The sequence below is a fragment of the Ictalurus furcatus genome, chromosome 10 (genome assembly GCF_023375685.1).
Source record: "Ictalurus furcatus strain D&B chromosome 10, Billie_1.0, whole genome shotgun sequence".
NCBI classification, from domain to species: domain Eukaryota; kingdom Metazoa; phylum Chordata; class Actinopteri; order Siluriformes; family Ictaluridae; genus Ictalurus; species Ictalurus furcatus.
Window position 1 is genome coordinate 13,996,129 of NC_071264.1, and position 20,035 is coordinate 14,016,163.

At 44.1% G+C, this 20,035-nt stretch overlaps 1 protein-coding gene across 1 annotated transcript; it reads left to right on the forward strand.

The window, feature by feature from the left end:
* The first annotated feature begins 240 nt into the window (after nucleotides 1-240).
* Nucleotides 241-19,083, forward strand: midn (midnolin). The gene is made up of 8 exons (XM_053634554.1): nucleotides 241-582; nucleotides 2,985-3,162; nucleotides 4,327-4,414; nucleotides 4,506-4,568; nucleotides 10,425-10,895; nucleotides 10,983-11,103; nucleotides 11,204-11,518; nucleotides 17,577-19,083. Exons 1-8 carry the CDS (start codon nucleotides 522-524, stop codon nucleotides 17,837-17,839), a joined length of 1,560 nt encoding a protein of 519 aa, XP_053490529.1. The 5' UTR covers nucleotides 241-521; the 3' UTR covers nucleotides 17,840-19,083.
* Nucleotides 19,084-20,035: the final 952 nt, after the last annotated feature.

Genomic DNA, 20,035 nt, shown 5'->3' on the forward strand with positions numbered 1-20,035 from the left:
GGAATTATATTAGGCCTATTATAACAAAGTATCGTAGTTCTTCATATACGGTCATAAATATATGTTTATTTCTTACTACATACTTTAAGTGGTCTACCTTAAAACATACGTTGACATTGCAGCAATTGCATGTTCCTCTCCACCCACTGTAGTAGCGGCGTTGTTTTCACCCACCCATATTCCGGAAAACTCCTCCCCATGCGTTAAAACCATTAACCCAGCAGAGGCGTGGTTTATCGAAATACGGGTGGGATTAAGAAAAACTGGGTGGGTTGTGTAGTGATCGGTCTTCCCTCAACGCAGGACCTTATAAATAGACTAAGCAAAGCGGTCACGTAGGAACAGGACCGGAATACCGGCGTCTACTGGTACTGCTTTCAGAGGACTATAACTGCTCATAAACAGCTCATAGGTGTTGAATTATAAGATCACGCAGGTTTTTGGATATATAAGTGTGGTTATATTAATAGGATATAAGATCGTGGATTAGTATATATTACAACACAGATCCTACTCAATACATGCCGAAACCGGGGGACCTTCAGGAATCGCGGAGCTTTGAGGTTTTCGCCACTATAATCGGTAAGTTTAAATGTCCGTCTCACAGCTGGACGCGCATCTGGACTCTAGTGTTATATTTACGCGGCTGAAACCGATGTGGTGGTGAAAACCCCGAATGCAAGAGGCTATCGGGATGATCTCAATCTTTTTTTTTTTGCAGGATGATTTTGTTTGGAAGAGAAATGGGATGGGATCCTAATAAAATGTTCTGGTGATGTTAGTGCCATGAAGATCGTAGATTAGGATCATCTAAGCTTGAGTTTTCCTGAACTGGTACCAAACTGTACTTTTCCCCGTCGTTGGGTTGGTACCAGCAAGGATACATCAAGGGTTCGGGACATTTATTGTGTATCATTTACCTAAGGAAATGCACGTGGATTACATTCAAGATACATCAGAGTTCCTTAATAATAATAATAATAATAATAATAATAATAATAATAATAATAATAATAATAATAATAATTAACCCACACCAACACTTCTATAATTAGAATTTAACTGTACTCTTCCTTGTCGCTGGAGTGTCTTTGGGTCCTTTGTACCTTTAGGAAGAAAATGTGAGTATGGCACCTTTAAGCAGCACTGATGTAGCTTAAAGATAGTCATGCGCCTTCTAAGGTAAAAGATAACCTAGTCAATAATGGTTCAAAACCCTTGAATAACCTACAGTACAGTATAGTTTGGTACCTTTATCTCTGAGTGTGTTATGTTCTTATCTCACCAATCTACATAGCGACATCTGTGGCGTAAACACTCTCATTTAAATATGACGAAGCATAGTAAACCTGCGTGTAGTTTCCTGTTCATACTATGTATCCGAGCTCAGCGAATAGACGCAGAACCACTGACATCAGTTTATATTTAGTATAGTGTGTGTGTGTGTGTGTGTGTGAGAGAGAGAGAGAGAGAGAGAGAGTGAGAGAGAGAGAGAGAGAGACCATGGCTAAAGCCCAATGACTTTATACTCCACTGTATAGAGTATCAAATACCCGCATTCTACTGCATTTGTAGTGTACTGTATGTTCAATAGAAAGGCATTTGGGAATGAAAGCTGAATTATTTATGCCTCCGCTCACCACTGGTAGGCGATCGAGTATCTATTTTAGTTTCGTAGAAGCTCAGACACTACGGGAATGCTCCAGCAGAGCAGTCTGCACCTATATCTATGTAGTCATTTGATAGATGGGGGACGTCTGTTGTAGCAGAACATCTCTAAAACGTCGAATTAATAGGGTTGGAGTGTTTTTGGATATGTCGCTTATTGTCTCGAAAATAAAATCAAAGAAATAAAATAACATTCTCTCTCATTTTCTGGCTCCCCGTAAAAGTAATATCGCATTTTTGAGAGGTTAGACTTGATCAGTGACGTCATTCGTGGTTTGCCTATAAAGTGAACAAACCCTAGATATGATGATGAGTGACGTCAGTCATTTGCGTCCCCTTTTAATCTATAACACTGAGTCCTTTAGAAAAGGGCGGATTTCCTTAAAATAAATAATTGTTGCGATATTTGTGGCAGAATTATTGGACACGGACAAACGCTGTCTCTTATTACTGGTTTATTCTATATTGTATCTATAGACGGGCGATATTAGCATGCTAACTGAAACTACACAGTTAACCTGTTACAAGTAATTAGCAGTAGGGTGGGCTGCATGTATTTTGGCACGATATCCACCTAAATGGTTATGAATAGCACCGAAACGAGGTTGTGCTGGGTTTCTTTTTGTTTTCGCAGCAGTTTAACTGTTATGAATGGCTTTAGAATCGCGGAGTGGGCGGAGTGTGCGTTGCTAAGGCGATTAAGCCTCGCCCACTTAGCCAGGATTCTTCCTCAATGAGGAAAAAAAGTCGTTGGGCAGAGAAAGGGGGTGGGGTGTGTTGGACACGTGGGTGTTAAAGTCTCGTCGTGATTGGTTGAGCTCTATGACGTCTTTCGTTGGGACCGCCTGTGATAGGTAGGTGTAATCGTAGCACGGCGGTACAGCGCAGAGCAGCACGGCGCAGTAACGCGACGCTCCGTTAAACGCGAGGAGCGAGCTGCAGGCGGAGAGAGTAATTTTACGGTTTTACGCTCGTCTGCAGAAAACTAAATCTACCCGCACTCTTTATCCAAAACGACATAGCAGCGGAGTAAACAAGTGCGTGTTGTGTTTGAAGGGATTTGTTTGTTGTGCATGGGTAGCCTAACCGTTTAAATCCCCTCCGCGTGCCCTCTTTAAAGCTCCGGATAGCCTCGCGCGGACCTCACATAGGAATTAACCGGTTTTTGTACGTCCGCGTCCCAACGCCTTTCTGGGAATATATTGCCACTTGGCTCGTATCGGGACTAAACAAAAACAAGGAAAGACAGCGTTTTCATCCTGTGGAAAAAACTCAACGAAACCGACTGACCGCTTTCTGTTCTGCACGCGTCGCAGGCTCTCGAATGGACCCGCAGCCGAGCGCGCCCCCGATGAACCTGCACATCCACTCCACTACGGGCACGCGCTTCGAGCTCTGCCTCCCCGCCGAGGAGACCGTGGAAGGGCTCAAAAGGAGGCTGTCTCAGAGGCTCAAGGTGCCCAAAGAGAGACTTGCGCTTCTGCACAAAGAGACGTGAGTATCGCTGCTTCTGTCTAACAATAATAGTCATAATAGCCATGTTTAATCTGGTTTGTGCAAGAGGTCAATAGGTCAGCTGCGATTTTTGCATGCAGCTGCACTAGAGTCGTGTAGCTTGTTGGTCATGATTATGCCTCTTGTGCCAGTCAGACTTGGATTCTTCGTTATTATTGTGTTTTTGTAGTTTGTGCATTACCTTCATCTAGAAGTGCTGACTTTCGTGGCAAATGTCTCAATGTTTGCATTCTCTCAGATTAGTACTGGATGAGCATATAATGTGACCTTTATTTGCATTACTAGACTTTATAGAAGTTGCATCTCCTTAACAGGCTTGTGCATGTCATTTTAGTCGTTTTAAAGTGCAAGCAAGACAATACAGGCGTCCTACAGAGCCTCATAATGTGGTAGAATATTCGTCCATAATGTTAAAAAGGGGGGTGATGTTAATTTGGCGAGTTTCTGGGATTGCCTAACAATAACACAAAGGTGGTAGAATTGGGAGGGGAAAGAAAGAGAGCCTCTTTGTCACTTGCAAATGACTCCTAACAGTTGCATTGTTTTCACCTTGAATTGGGCCAATTTAACAGTCTCCATGGGCAATCACCATCAAATTACGTCATTATTTAAAACCAAGGCCCAGTTTATTGGCTTCGACATGGCTTAGGTGCCTCTGGGCAAAGTCCTGTGTCCCTTTTGCTCAGTAAGAGGCAACATTTAGCCCTAGCACACGTATGCATGAGTGCATTAGCCGTGTGGGGTTGCCCTTCTGCATTGTGTTATGATAGACGCTGTATTAGATCAATTAGGCTTTGTGGTTAAAGTATCACCCATGACCAAGCTGTACTTTCAAACCTGGTCATGCATCCATATATAACTTTGCAAAGATGGTGTTCTTTTACTTTTGTAGCCATAAAGCATGGTGACAAACTACCTGGCAGGGACATGAATATATTTGAATGACTAACTTGCTGATAAGCTTACAGTCATAGTTTGATAGTGTTATCTGTCTGTCTCACATTACATCAGATGTGTCATTGTCCTCTAATAGCATAAACGATATAAAAGAAATTAATAAAACGGAGGCAGGGTCATTTTGTTTTCATGTTATTCAATTGCCAGTAAAATAAGCAAGCTAATGTGAGTTTATGTACTTTCCAGGCGCCTGAGTTCAGGGAAGCTTCATGACTTGGGCATTACAGACGGGAGCAAGTTAACTCTTGTACCGACAGTCGAAGCGGGTCTAATGGTAAACGAGTGCTAGGCGTTTTCACACCAATTTAATTTTGCACAATTGAGTGCACTTACAATGAATGACTCCCACTTGTGTTTCTTTTAAGTCTCAAGCATCAAGACCCGAGCAGTCAGTCATGCAGGCTTTGGAGAGTCTGACCGAAACCCAGGTAAGCATTACACGTGTCCTATATGCGGTTGTTGATTATGTATGTGCAATCCTAAATGGGTGTGCTTGGGGGTATTTTGAGTCTTTGTATCTGGCATGAGTCACAAAGCTAGGCCTGAAGCACAGGATGCAAAGGACGTTATCATATGCAGTTAACTTTGCGACCTCCACATGCTTAGTATGCATATCTTAAGAAACACCCTTTAGTTTCCTGGCAACATGGCAGAGCTAAGGCAAGCCCAGGCAGGCTCTACGAAAATACCTGGTCCTCTTTAACAGCCACATGCTTAGTCAAGTTGCTACGTAAGAAATTAGCATTTGTAGGCATAATTCTTTTATTATTTCTACATACGATATTTTTCTTTCATGCAGTTTAGGGTTGTATAGGACTGTATCGTATAGACAGCCTGTAGATCATAGTATTGAACAAATGACTGCCAGCTTGGTATCACGTGCAGTGTTGTTGATGAATACAGTCTGTCTCCAGCAGGTTCTTAATATTTTCTCTGGAGATCCTGGCTTTAACAGAAAGGGAGAGCCGATAGTGACGTTAGAACAGCAAGTTTATCTGTGAAAGGGGGAATGAGGTGGTGTATGTTGGGGTTTGACTACAGGGTGCATCATTCTTCTCAAGCTGCACGCCTTCTCACAGCAACTACATCTGTTTCCTAAAGAGAAGCATGGCCATGAAAGCAGCTGTGCTCCAACCCATAGTTTCTTCAATAAAGAGGCACAAGCCTTGTGGTTATATATATTTTAATGGTAAAGTTGCACAGAGGCTTTTATTTTTATAGAGGTCTGGCATTTCTGCAAAATATAGTGGTTGCATTCACTTTTTATGACTGCATGACTATAAGCAGCTGGTGCAAATAGCATTTGGAAGAAAATACATGCTCTGCCTAGAACACATTTGGACACCTAATTTCAGTCCTGAGCAGCATTCAATTTCACGATGCAGCCCTGGGTCAAACCCACCCACCCAATTATATGGTTGATTTGTGTGTATGTGAAATCAGATCAGGTTATGTGCTTGGAAATGTGCTCCGAGATACAGTAGGCAAGGTGCCTTACAGCAGTGTCAGGATTCCAGTGCCTTCAGCCACAGAGCATTAAGGCAGCTTCTTGAGAATGATCTATATTTGCATTCCATGCAATCAGATAGAATATGCTTCATGGAAAAGGAAGACTTCCAGTTATTGGAATAGTACTTCTCCCTTGTTACTCCAGCCCTGTAATTTGAGGCTGTGTTGGTTTTTCATGTCCCATTGACATCTTGAGGTTTTCTCCCTGCTCACCATCGTTAAATAGAAGGAAAAGGAAATCTGAGACTGAAACATGTAGCACATCATTTTCATTAATTCAAACCAGCACTTTTCATCTTTCCCTGTGCACGTTTTCCACTTAATTTAACCATACAGTCAATCTACGGGTACCAGAAGATAAAAACGGTTTTCTCAAGAGATCTGAAAGCAAGCACATAAATGTTTTAATGTGGTTGACTTTAGGTATCACTGACACTCTGCTGGAATAATGACCAGTGTCTAGGGATGTAGTGGTGAGCAAATTTTCCCAGCGGCTAATTGACAGGCGACAACACCGGTAATACTGGTATCATGGGGGTGGGGATGCAGCCCTACGCATTTCACTTTTGCTTTCAAATTACTCACTTCCAAAACTCTCTTATATTAAACATAGCACTTTTGAAACCAAATCTTCTGCTATCATCTTGTCAGTCAGCTCGCCTCACTCTCGCCATGTGATAAATGAAATCTGACGCCGTGGTGGACTAGTGATGTAATCGGTGTACAGCCAAACACCACGTAACACCGGGAACACTGACTATCGCAGCCAGCCTACCAGTGTCTTATTCCCTCAAGCTGGTCCCCTATTTGTGAGTCTCTTTACTAGCCTGCCCTTGGATGTGGCAATGTCTTTCGCTCTTTTGCGCATAACAGTGCAGTTTGTTCCTCTAATATCAGCACATCCTGTCCATCTCGGTGTTATCTTAGAAGTTTTTTCGTCATAACCAGCAGCATTGGCAACACCCACTGTCCATCTTCAGAGCAGATCCAGAACAAGCCAGAGCATTTGCCATTGTGTCTGAAAGCGGACAGATCTAACAATATAGGGAGAGTCACTCTCTCTGTCACCATTCCTGTCATTCCCACCCACAGCCCTCTCCCCCGGGCTGAGACGGGAGAAGGGTCAGAAGAGACAGATAAGCATGTACTGAGAAATGGCTTTTTGAAACCCGTCACTTGTGTCCTAGTGGAGTTCATATGAAATTACCAGGAAGGACAGCGGTGACTCACAACACTGCATGTTGGCTGGAGATAAAAATAGGGAGGTGGACACAAAGGCTTCTTGCAACACAGTCCTTCTGGACTGTATGGTGATTAAAATTACACAGGCTTCATCATAAATGTCAACATTTACATTGTGTAGTATATAGGATGACACCATGCTTCAATTCAAAGAATTTGACTGACTTCATCTCCCTTTTCTTTGTAATGATGCAATTCCTTGAATTGAAGCATACAACATTTTATTCTGGCTGCATAATCAAAATAAGCTTGTCATCTAGATGGGAAAATTTGTGCTATGAAATACAGCCGTGCCTCACTATTATGGATATGTCAAATTAAAGTCTCTTAGAGCAGTGTCTCTCACCCATCTTTAGCCAATTCCATCTGACTCAGAAGGTGTTGAGACTTCACAGTGCATATTTCTGATCAGAAGGCAGAACACGGGGGAGGGAGATGGAGGGAAAGAGAGGACGCAGCAGGAGCACAGAGCAAAGTCTGAGTGGATTGCTCCTTTGTAGCCCTTGAAAAACCTCAAAGCAATTTGATTGTTGGCTTCAGATGAGATATAGAAACGATGGGAGATGACAGAAGCTTTAGCAGGCAGCCCATCAGGCATGCCACTCTGGATTTTGTAATCATTTAGCTGATCAAATCCAGCTGTCACCCCCTGGTCCGACCCAAATGCAAACCATAACACCACCACCACCAACAACCCTCCCTCCCCCAACCCCCAAGTGAGACCTTGAGCAGGTCAGCATCCCCTCAGTCAGACCGTTTAAGCATGGCTTTTTTTCCAGGATTTTGAGAATGCAAGCTATCGATTGCTTTACAGGGCCTTGTTATTTCATTCTGACCCACTGGGTCTGTTTGTGTATGAATAGAACTCTGTAGCAATCAAAACCTGCCCGTCTGTGCTTAGAGTTTTTGTTCTTTCTGCACTGACCTAGTCCTATGACAGGATGCAACAACTTTGTGATCTAACCCGTTTCACCATATATGGACATCCCTGTACTGTGGAAAATGAAACCTTTGTTTTATATTTATCCTCTAGTGTTTGGGCTGTGTGCTGTATGAGAAATGACCCTGATACATAACACTGCCAACTTCTGAATTTGAGGAAGGGGGAGAACGAAGAGTCCTAGGCTGGATATCACTGAATATTTCATCAGCGCTGAACAGCTTCTCAACGCTGCTGCCACCCAGCCCCCACTCTCTCAACCCAGTGTCTCTCCCCCATCCAGGCCACTTGCATCTTTTCTTTTTCTGTCCTTTGCTCCCCCTTCACTGCATAGCAACGGCGGCCCAATGCAGTGCAAAATGCCACTGAAACCAAACAAAGCAGACAAGTGATGACTGGTTTAAAAAAAGAAAAAAGATGAACCTCTTAAACCATGTTTCATGCAAGTACTTGATTATTGGATGTACTTCATTGCAACCAGATTACAGTCCAACCTTGTATTAACCTGGCCTTCTGAAAAAACAAAAGATGGGGGAGGGCAGAATAAGCAAGATTGGTGCTCAATTTGAAGGTCAAGCGACTTCAAAGACATTTGAGAATACGCCATCATAGCCTGATCAGAAATCTGATCACAAGCTCAAAAGTTAATGGCCTTTAAAACACCGAGGCATATTTGAACAGAAATGTCTAGTCACGTTTGAAAACCGTTTTCAGGTGTTCTAAACTGCAGGCCAGCACACGTTACACCCACGAAAACAAAGCTGTTTTTTCTAACCTTTCTAACTGAAAAGACATTCTGTATTTCTAGCCACGGGTCATGTGTGTTCATCTTTTTTTTTTTTTTTTGGTCTGGTAGCTGACTAAGATAATTTTGAGATGGCTATTGCACACAGTCCATAATGGACTACTAATATCTTTTACTTCCTTTTTCCATCCCTTGGTGCTTACCCTTCATGTGGAAAACATCTGTGGTCTTTAACAGTTTTAATATCAGGGTACAAGATAACAGTAAAAAAAAAAATCGCTGCAAAGTTATGTCGTTGTAAGAGAAAGATTTGTTGTTGTAAAATGTAAGCACGTGGTAGGTAAGGTATTCACAGGCTGCTTGAGTCAAGCTAAATCTCTCTGCCATCTGCAGCTTGTCCTCGTTTCCTAGGACCACTTTTTCTGGTTGCTCAATGTTTGTGCACTCTCTTATTATGTGGGTAGCGTAGATGGATGGCGTATGAGTCAGTGAGACTCTTTGGCTCAGTGGGGACCGATCTGTAGGGGTAATGTGGGGTCTGGCAGTCCAACTTGCCGATTAACAGTCCCAAAACATGCAGCGCCTAGTGGGTTTCACACCACAGCCTCCGTGATGTAGCCACACGGTTGAAGTGCAGGCCCTTTGCCTCTCACCACATAATAAGTTACTCATACAGCTTTTGCAGGGACTTCTTTCAAGTGCCTGAGCTGTGTAGGTTGATGCAAATTACCATCAGTGTTTGCCTGACAGCTGTCAATCAGTGCACGGGTCCTCCCTGCCCACCACCTGGGGTGACTCATTAGTGACCTTTGCATGGAGTTTCCCACAGATCTCAAACTTCAAAGCTAAACATATTAATGTGCAAAATATTATTCATTTCAAGTAATAAAGTAATTGTGCAGATATAATCAGATACTGCAGATCCACAATTGTAGGCAATGATGAAGATGCAATGAGAGGCATTCTGTCACAATGCTTAGGTTTGGAAAGGTCCAGAAAAGGCTCATTGAGCTGTCAGGTGTGTATTGTTGCTGGAAAAAAGTAGTACCACAAAATAGGTGAGGGAGGAACATGATGGTGGGAAGACCCCAGTGAAAATGAAGGTTAACAGCAGGTCTACAAACTGTTTTTATACAGCAAAGTTGTAGTTCCTTTACACCTGCAAACTGGGTTCTTTTCTTTTGATGTTAAAAAAAAAATAATAAAATTGTACATTACTTTTAATAGCAAGATTTGAGGGTTTACTCAAAATAATTAATCTGAATCCAATTAAGTAGGAAAAAGAAAGTCTTTGAGGGGAAAAAAAACCTTGTACTTATCCAATAAGTAGCAACTGTTACAGAGGCATTTCAAGGGCTAAGATGAGATGAGAGGAAGTTAGGAGTATGCTTAAAGAGCCAAGTCCAGACAAGCCCTGTGTATTTCTCTTCCAGATTTGTAGGGGTCAAAGCCCCCAGGCTTGGCCCCGTTTTCCTTTCTGGGCACTCCTAAAATGGGCAAGGTTTCCACTTCCACTCTGAGCCCTCAAACAATTGTCCATTATGTGGCTGCTAGGCAAGTGGGTCTGCATCCTGTTTCTGTGGTGGGTTTTCAAGGCCCAAGGCCAGACAGAATTTGGTCCTTTGTGGGTGTACTGAATGGTCAGTTCAGCAATGAGGGAGTATTTGTGTGTGTCAGTGTGCATGCACTTCAACATAATTGCACTTTATTGCCTAAAACAATGTGCGCAATTTTGCATTCATTGAGACTTTTTGCCAAAATCACTTGACCTGAGTGTCTGTGCATGGGGACCTTCCTAAATCCTCCCTTTTCTCTAAACCCCCCCCCCCCCCCGTTTCCTGCTTATAGGTCAGTGACTTCCTGTCTGGCCGCTCTCCTCTGACCCTGGCCCTGCGCGTGGGCGATCACATGATGTTTGTCCAGCTGCAGTTGGCAGCACAGCACTCGGGCAATCAGCAGTCGCAGCACCGGCATCTCATCACACGTAGTAGCTCTGATGGTACAACAGGACATTCAGCAGGTGCTGCAGCAATCACTGGCACCCAGAACCGGGTTTCTCACAACCCCCACCAACACCAACACACAAACCCACACCATCCACAAACAACGCTTCCACCCAGCCCTGTGAGCCCTACACCTTTTCCCTCTACTCCTTCTGGCCACTCTATGCCCCCTATGTATCCCACCTCAACGTCCAGGCACTGCAGTACCCCTATCCGCTCCTCACATCTCCCCGAAGGGATCTTCCGTTCACAGCAGCCGCTGTCGGCTTGTCAGAGCTCCGCCAGCAGCTCTAGCCCTGCTGGCCCTTGTCCAGAGGTAAGAGTCAATCCATCCAAATCCAAAAATGAATCATTAAATTAACATCCCAGCAGACTTTTTACCATTTATCCATGTACCCTGTAGGCAAATTGCACCACAAAGGCAACAGGCAACTGCAGTGCACCGTCACGTTCTCGTAAACCAGGTGCTATCATCGAAAGCTTTGTCAACCATGCTCCTGGAGTCTTCTCTGGGACGTTTTCAGGTATTCACAACAGTTACCGCAGAGTAAATTGGCGTATCTTTCTACTATATATTTTTTTCATTTAGGCATTTAACCATCTACTTTCCTCCTGCCCCTGTAGGCACTTTGCATCCAAACTGTCAGGACAGCAGCGGGCGGCCGCGGCGTGACATCAGCACCATTTTGCAGATCTTGAATGACCTCCTGAGCGCCACACGCCACTACCAGGGCATGCCCGCCTCTCTCACACAGCTCCGCTATCAGACACAGTGTGGTGGTGCGACATCTCCAGCTCCCTCGCCACCGCCTTCACCCCCAGCCACTGCCGAGCTCGCCAGCCTCTCCTCCAAAGCTACCTCTGTGCCGTCTGTGAGCCAGGCACCTCTCCACCCACTGGTGCAGTGCCAGAGCCAGGTTCGAATGTGCAAACCTCCTGGTGAGTAACAGCACCTTAGCATAGTATATGTTCCTTCTTAAAAAAGAAAAGCAGGATGACACTTGGAATCTGCTGAAGAGAATTGGAGTGTGGCACTGTTTCAGTGTAATGAAATGGTGTGATACTGAAAGATAGTGTTGGTGGTACTGTAGACAATAAAGAAGTAAGGGAGTAGAGTGAGGTGAAAAGACTGTGCTGTCTAGGGATTCCACTGCCTTTCTCAGCAGGCTTGTTCTGTCAGGCATCAGTGGTTGCATTCTGGCAGTAGCAGCACGTCTGGCTTTGTCTCTGTGTGCTGATGGTGTCAGCTTTCCTCTAGGAGAGAATGATTGGGGGAGGGTGGGTGCAGGAGATGGTTAGCTAAGATAGGTTTCACAGGCGTGTGGCAGGTAGAAAGAACGAGCTGAGCTTTTGGATGAAGAAATAGTCTGTTAATGCCAGCCCTTTTTATTAACTCTGTGAAGAATGAACACTATTATCTGAGAAATATTGTGATTTTGCAAAAAAAAAATTCTTTAGATGGGGTTTTGAGTCTTCCTTTCCTCTAAGATAATGTATAGATTATCTGTGCGTGCTCTGTGCACTCACCCCCTGCTTCCATCATCAGCCTTTCTTTGTTCCACTCCCACATTTCCAGTCAATGGGCCTTCCTACTGTTTCCACTCTGGCAGGCCAGCACTTGGGCTCCATCTGTAAAAACCATCCAGGCGCTGCGAGCCAGGCCTCCTCAATGACGCCTTGTTTTTCTTTTGGCCTTTAAATAGAGAGATTTATACAAGACACATGAGCTCTGAGAGAATGCTCATTGTATTCAGAGGTCTGCAGGAGGGGGGAAATGTACCAAGAGCCCATTCATAAAAATCGTTTATATCCGGGCAGCGAATGCATACCAACTAATTGGCACTTCCTCTATGCTTCAGGACAGGGCTGCCCACTGTCTTTGTTCACTTCTGTTATCCTTGTCTGATTTGAGGAGCTGAAGGAAGCAGGTGAACTTTTTTAGCACCTCTTGACCAACATGCTTTACAACCTTTAGGGTCTACACAGACATGTGCTTCTACTAAGCTTATAGATTAACCTGGGAGACACACACCTCAGTTTGTTCCATGGCTTCTGGGTAAATCCTGTGCCTGGAAATGTCACATAATTGTGCTGTCTCCATGAGGCTTCCACTTCTTTAGTCTGTGTGTCAATAAAGATCCCTTGAGCCTAGATTCGATCTTTGACTGCGTATGCTCGGCGTGAAGGGGTCATCAATGGGGTTAAACTAGATACTGAACCCCAGGAGGGGGAAGGTTACCCATGGAGAGGGCTTTTCGGTTGGAAGCAGAGTGGGTTCCCTGAGCTCAGTGGGGTCTCTGTGCTCCCAGCCCAGCATAGGCCTGCTATTCAATTTCGCCAGTGTGTCTAAATAGCTCAACCGAACAGTCCTATTCAAGTAACACATTTAATGGAGGAAGGAAAAGAAAATGGAAACAAATAACAACTGAAGAAATAAACAGAGTAAAAGGACAAAAGACAGAGTGTAGTGAAAGCTAGAAGATTAACACAAGAATTTAGCTCCTATATTCCTTGGCCACTAAGTTCAACAGAGGGATTAAAAGGGGATCAGATTGGGTCTGAAACTGGGTAGAGTGTGCAGGGTGCTGGGGGAGGAATGCTTTCTTCTCCCCTCCCTATCTGTCAGCTCAGGTTAGTTTAGTTTGGGTTTGGGAAGACTGGGTGGAGTTGCACTTCAGAGAAAGAGTGAGAGAGTGCAAAAGAGAGGGAAACTAGGGCGGGGACCACTCAAATTCCTCAAGTCACTCCTTTAATCCACCCAAAAGCAAATGCTGCCGGCTCCTGTGTACATTCCGCAGCACGTGAAATGTCACAATCTCTGCTCTCTTTGTCCTCGGCCTTCCCCTTGTTTAAACAGAGCTGTGGCTTCTCTCTCCCAGAGACCTGCTTACCACTTTTGCAGATCTCTTTCTGCTCGATTGAGTGCCCCAGGCCTCTTTCTCGGTCACTATGGAGCTCTGACCTACACACCACTCAATAATTCATTCCCTGGCGCAGCTCTGCCAATGGTAAGTGTATAAGAAGCCCCCCAGGCTGCCTGTTTGCTGCTGTGAGGCTGTAACTGAGCTCGACTGTTGGGCATGGTTGTATAGAACCACTGTCTAATGCCCTTTATTGCTCCCCATATGCAAATAACAGTTATTTTAGATGCTGGCTCCCTGTGGGGTCGTTGATGGCATCACATCCAAGAGGGGACGAAGATGGAGGGGCTCCCTGCTCCCTTGGTTAGAGCTCCAGATGGCCGATCACAATGGCTGCCCTCTGCAGTATAGCCAGTCTGAGCTTGTGTTCACCCTGAGGCTGAGCTGGCTAGTCTCCCAGCGCTCTAGGAACATGCTGCAGCTGGAACATGGAACAGCGAAACCCGCTGATTTCAGAGCACAGCTGGGTACAGCCGTTAATAGGATGTGTGGATGAGCCTAGTCTATAGGATTTTTTTATTTTTTGGCAAGTAACAAAGCTTCAATTCCCATTTGAGTAGCCTTGGTTTTGCTCCTGAATGCCGTAGAGAGATCAAGTATGAATCGTAGTGATTTCGTAGCCATCCACAGAAAATAATTGGACCTGTTCTCTAGTTGAGATTCCTCTGTTCTCTGATGATCACACTAGCCAATCTGTCAGTTCATGTAAGGGCAGTTAACACTTTCCCATAGTGCATTCAACTGTTTTTTAATGTTGCATATGCAGCAGTTGCTGTCATACAAGAGTGAAGGACTAGCTAGTGGGGATTGACAGTTACTACACTGGATTAAATGAGAGGTACGTATTGTATAAAAAAAAATATATTGGATTATCATGATATGCCATCAGATCATCTTGGAATTGGTGAAAAGCTGGGTAAGTTATACCAGCTGCTGATAAATATCCCCTTGATGAAAACTATAGCATAGTAGATAACAGGTCTTTTTTTCTAAGAATACAAAAAATGATGACCACTGATCATTAAGCTGATTACTGGGGAGAGTCCAGTGGAGATGCTCAACCTTAGTAGTATGGACTACTTGACTAGGCAAGGCTCACCACTGGCTGCCACTCAAGTCTTCCATAACTGACCAAATGCCCACAAATAAGCCAGTTCCTACACTGATCTCTCTCTCTCTCTCTCTCTCTCTCTCTCTTTCTCTCTCTGTGTGTGTGTGTGTGTGTGTGTGTGTGTGTGTGTGTGTGTGTCGGTCTCACTTTCTCCTTCTCCACCCTCCCCCTGCCTTGTCTTTCCATTTTCATTCTGTTCTCCTCCCTTACATCTGCATGAGGGCCTGGGCTAAATCCTCCTCCCTCGATACAGCGATCAATACATTCTCATGCATAAACCTCTTTTCCCGGATACACAAAGCAACCCAGAGTCTGTTCTTAAAAAAAGCGATGCTGGCACACTGTTTAGAAATTCTACGGCTTTTCGCTGTAATATTTTCCAGCCCCTTGAACTCGTTCTCATTTTGCTTTTTTTTCTATGTCCCTCGGATGCCCCTCTTGCGGCACTGTTTTGGGGGAGGAGTGTGGGTGGAAGTGGGGGTTGGGGAACGGAGAGGAAGGCCAGGTGTATATGTCGTGTTTGGGCTGAACAGCTGCACAGCATGAAGCCTGTGCTGTTTTGTCCTCTCGTCCTCCCCCACTTCTGCAGGATTTGGGCCGCAAACCCTTGGGTGCCATGAGCGCACTGCATGTGATTGAGGACACTGCAGCATGCATCTCGCATGGAAACAACACAGCTTTGGGTTATGGGCTTAGGGAAGGGGGGAGCATGGGGAGGGTGAGCATGGAGGAGATGGAATTCTGTTTACTCAGCCCCTTGTCTCCCTCATCAGTGCCGTTCTCTGTTCATTCACGATTACTAAAGGCAAAAAAAATTCTCCATTCCATTTCTGCCCCCAAGTCCCAAGTGCACGTGTACATGCATTATGCCGGGGTCTTCGTAAAGGACGGAGCCTTAAAAGCAGAAACCACTGAAGGAAAGAGGGCATTTTCACTGCACTCTCCTGCCTTTGTTCTCAGTGTATCCCTGCTTTTACTCCCAGCCCCCACCCCTGATGCCTGGCCTTTCTCCCTGAGGCTCTCGCTTCATCTCTCCCTCTTTGCACTCATGTCAGGAAGCACTGCAGGATGGCTCCCAGCCACAGCCTAATAATAACCCCACTGCCATAAACAGAGACTAGAGTCCCCCATCAGGCCACTGCTTTCGGCATGCAAACATGCCGAGGGCATGTTAGCAAGAGAATAACATGCAGGTTAAGTCCAGCTTCTTTTTACATTTCCCTAAGCGAGCAGCCACATGCTTGTGCCAGGTTCTTGCCGTTCAGGAGGGCATCCATGGCTCCATTGGCCATATGTGGGGAAATGGTGCTGATTCTCACAAAGGAGAAACAAAACAAAACTAAAAACAGCTTTGCCTGGTCTCTTCATATCCTTTGAGCACATTGTATATGCAGTGCATTACGTGTGCAGTGCCATGCTGTGCTCCAAGCTCCTAATGAGCGTCTACATTTTTGTTTTGTTTTGTTTTTTAACCGGAGCAAACCAGCTTACCTGCAGATTTTATGTGAGCTTTTTCCAGCTCTGATACCCTGTGCTCATCATAAAGAACTATGAAGGTGAGGGTGGCTGCCCTACATTTGTGTATTCAGCAGCTTTGGGACTGCTCAAGAGGACATGTGAAGGAGAGAGTCAGTTCAACTTCTAACTCTGGGGAAGTACTAGCTGATGTATCACACATATACGAAGCATACAGACAGACTGAACAAGCTGCCGTGCTCATGATCTGTACATGCACGCAGCTCATTTTGGTCAGAAAGCAACCTGATATGAAAAATGCTGTTGTTGTTTATATCAGGCAAGTCAGTTTTAGTAATATCCCCCAGCATAAGAAGAAAGGCTAATAAAGTACACAAAGAAACATCTCCTTTCATTTTTACATTGGCAGGGGAAGCAGATGGAATTGAGTGCCTCAACACATCCCCATTCCATAGAGGTATAATGCCCGAATGTGGGCCTCCCTATAGTCCCCCTGTTTTCTTACAGCAGATGGGGGTGTCTCTTTACTCAGGGGGAGCTAGGCGAGTGATCACTCGCTCAATGAGCTTAGGCTAGGGAAAGGAAGGGGGGACTGGTCTACTTCGCTTACAATTTCCATTCGCTTGCATTTTCTATTGAAAGCCAATAGCCGTGTCCTCGCCTGGAGATGGATTGCTGCACTAGAGCTAAGGTTTAATCAATAGGTCTTTTTAATTTGCCATCGATCCATGTTAAAAGCTGCTGCTGCTGCTGGTGGTGTGTCTGTATGTGTGGAGCAATGAAAGATGGTTTGTGCGTTGGGTTATTGACATTCTAGCCTGTTATTTCATTATTTAATTCTGGAAGAGATCCTAATGGAGCTAGCTAATAGATTGCGGTTCCTTTTTCCTTTCCCTCCTTCTGAATATATTTATAAATTAAATTAAAGCTGAGCGGTATAGTGTGGTCTGATGCTTGTAGAAGTGAAAACTCCAGGGTTTTCTTGACCAATCGTCACATCAAAAGGGAAAAATGCATTTAGAGCGGCTCCAGTGATTGGAACTGATAAGCAATAGAATATATTTGCATGTGAAAGAAACACTGGTGGAACTTGAGTGTTTGCATCTAGCCAAAGTGTTGTTTTCCCTGGTGACTTTGACTATAGCTGTAGCTCAGTTTTGTCCTTGGAAATCTCAAGGTCACATTCTTCTGGATGTTGAGCGAGAAGGGTGTCAGAAAGGACATAAAGCCATGCACTTAAACACTTTGTGCTGAGATCAGATACTGCAAGCAAATGCAGGTGTGTGTGCTTAGAGACAGTCATAGACAGATTATTGTTGGTTTTTTTAAGAACATTAGCTTCATCACTCAAGGTTGAGTCTGTTCATTTTGATCTAGTGCTGTACACACTTTGTAGTTTCACTCCATACAAGAGTTCTAATAGAAATTGCAGTGTAATGCTACGTGCAGCAGGGACCTGGCTCTAATTTCTTCTCTGTTCTCTCTGTAGGTGACCGACTGAGGCAGACGGAGAACCGAGCAACACGCTGTAAGGTGGAGCGGCTGCAGCTGCTCATGCAGCAGAAGCGGCTAAGGCGGAAGGCTCGGAGGGACTCCCGTGCTCCCTACCAGTGGCTCCCCAATCGCAAGGCTGGACGCAGCAACAGCAACAGCAGCATGTCCAGCGAAGGCTCGCTCGACCTGGACTTCGACGACTCTGTATGGAAACCTGACGTCAAGGCCGACATGAAGTCCGAGTTTATCATGGCCTGAATCAACGTCTTAACTGAGGAGCGGCGACAGAATTAGCTTTTATGTACAGGAACAGGAATAATGTGAGACTATAAGGCTGGTGTTGACTGAGAAAAAACCCAAAAGCATCACACGCTTCCCTTCAAACAGACTTGTTTCACAAAGGAAGTTAAACTGACCTTTACCATGTATCCCTGTCAGCCTATGATTACGAAAATGGACTGAAAAAAACTGTCGTGAGAAGTACAAGCAAGAAAGGAGCATAGCAGACTTCAATGGTTTAGGGTATTTTCTTTTTTCCCCCTCCTTTCTCAAGGAGAACACAGCGGTGGAAATCCATCCAGGGCAAATGCAGCTACCATGAATCCAGAAAACCCATGTTTCTCTCTCTCTCTCTTTTTTTTCCCCTTCTTTTCTTCTCACAGGGGCATTCACAGTTTACGAGCCATGAAGCAGATCTTGAATGGGGATGATTTTGTTTTTTGTTTATGCTTTTATTACTATTAATCAATTTACTATTTTGAAACAAATATGTAGCATTACCCACATACCATTCAGGTTTCTAATCTTATGGATGAGGAGGATTTATTTGCACATATCTTTGATTTCCACACACAAGGTCAATACAAGAAATGGTACAGTGCATGTTGAGCCTCACAAAGCTTTTGAAATGCAGCTTGGTGTAGTGACTAGTTTAAAAAGGGAACCACGAAAGCAAAAGACAAATTGTAAAGACGGTCAGATTTCATATTTAATTGAGTTCTGTTGGAATCTGACATGGCTAGTTATCTAAACACCCAGAGTTTCTTTTACATTGCTTAATGCATTTACCACTAAAGTGTCCAGCAAAATCTCTTATTTTTCTCTCTGCACTCATGAGAAAATTGCTGATTAACATATCCTCAAAGCATTTGAGCCCATCCTTCCACTTGAGAAGTCTCCTGTCTTGTCTATGTGATGGTAGTCTCTTGAGAAAACCTTTTGCAAATTGCTCTTAAGTGATCGCCTACTTAAATTACCCTTGTTTAAGCCCTTCATTTTGTCTTGTTAGAGGGAGAAAGAGGAGAACAATAGGCCTACAGCCGCCATCTTCCCCTGCTCGATAGTGCCCCACGGGTAGATGCACTAACATCCAATTAGGCCTTCCACAGACCTTTCACAGGTCTGCTGCTACACGGGACTTTACTTTGCATGCAAATGTGTCAATTAGGCTCATTTTTTGTAAAAAAAAAAAAAAAAAAAAACCCAAAATAAATAATAATAAATATTATATATGTATGAACACAGGTGCTTAAAAGGAAAAAAAATGCATGAATGAATTTCTAATTAAAAAGAAGAAGAAAAAGAGAAAGTTGCTTGGGTTTTGCTCATTAGAAATGACGACGTTACATATCAGTGGCAAACCAAAACCCCAGGGCAGGACTCTTTTTGTTGTTTCACCGTGTTCATGGATCATTCCTGGACTGCGATGACCTTGGAGCAAATGAACATTTTTAGCAACCCAGCAAAAATGAGCCCCTAAATAGCCAACAAACCCTAGGAGCCACAACGATGTTGGACCAGCGTCTACCCCTACTGACTCAACTATAGTCAAGAATAAAAAAACAAAAGTGAAAAGAAGACCACTGTTGCACTCACCGAGTTTGCAATGAGATTACCTGCCTGAATGGATCCTAGTCTTTTTCTTTTTTTCTCTTCTTTTTTTTTCTTTATTTTTTTTTCAAGTGGCCTTAACTATCACTGACATACACTTAGGGACTGGGGGACTTGATGGGGATTTTTTTGTTGTTGTTGCTGTCTATTTTGAGTGTGTGTTTTTGTCAGAACATAATTTCCTCCAATTATTTGGGCAACTCTCATTTCTTGAAGGTGGAGGCTCTAATATGTCAAGGCTTCTGTGCCTTAAATATTGCCCTCTGGTAAAGGGGGGGGGGAAGCAGGTCCTTCAGCAATGGTATCATGAGCTCTGGTAGAATTATTGGTATTATTTTTTATTCGCAAATATTCAGCACTACCTGGAAGTAATGGCAATGGCTTCACATTTCACTAGTGTGCTCCATACTTTGTTGATTTTACAAGTCCTTTAAGCCCTAATCTGTCCTACCACCAACAAGCAAAAAAGCAACAAATTTACAAATTAAATGTAAAGGAAAAAAAACTCGACGACAATAATAATGGTATTACTAATAAGGAAGGTTCAGCTGTAGTGCTGCAGCA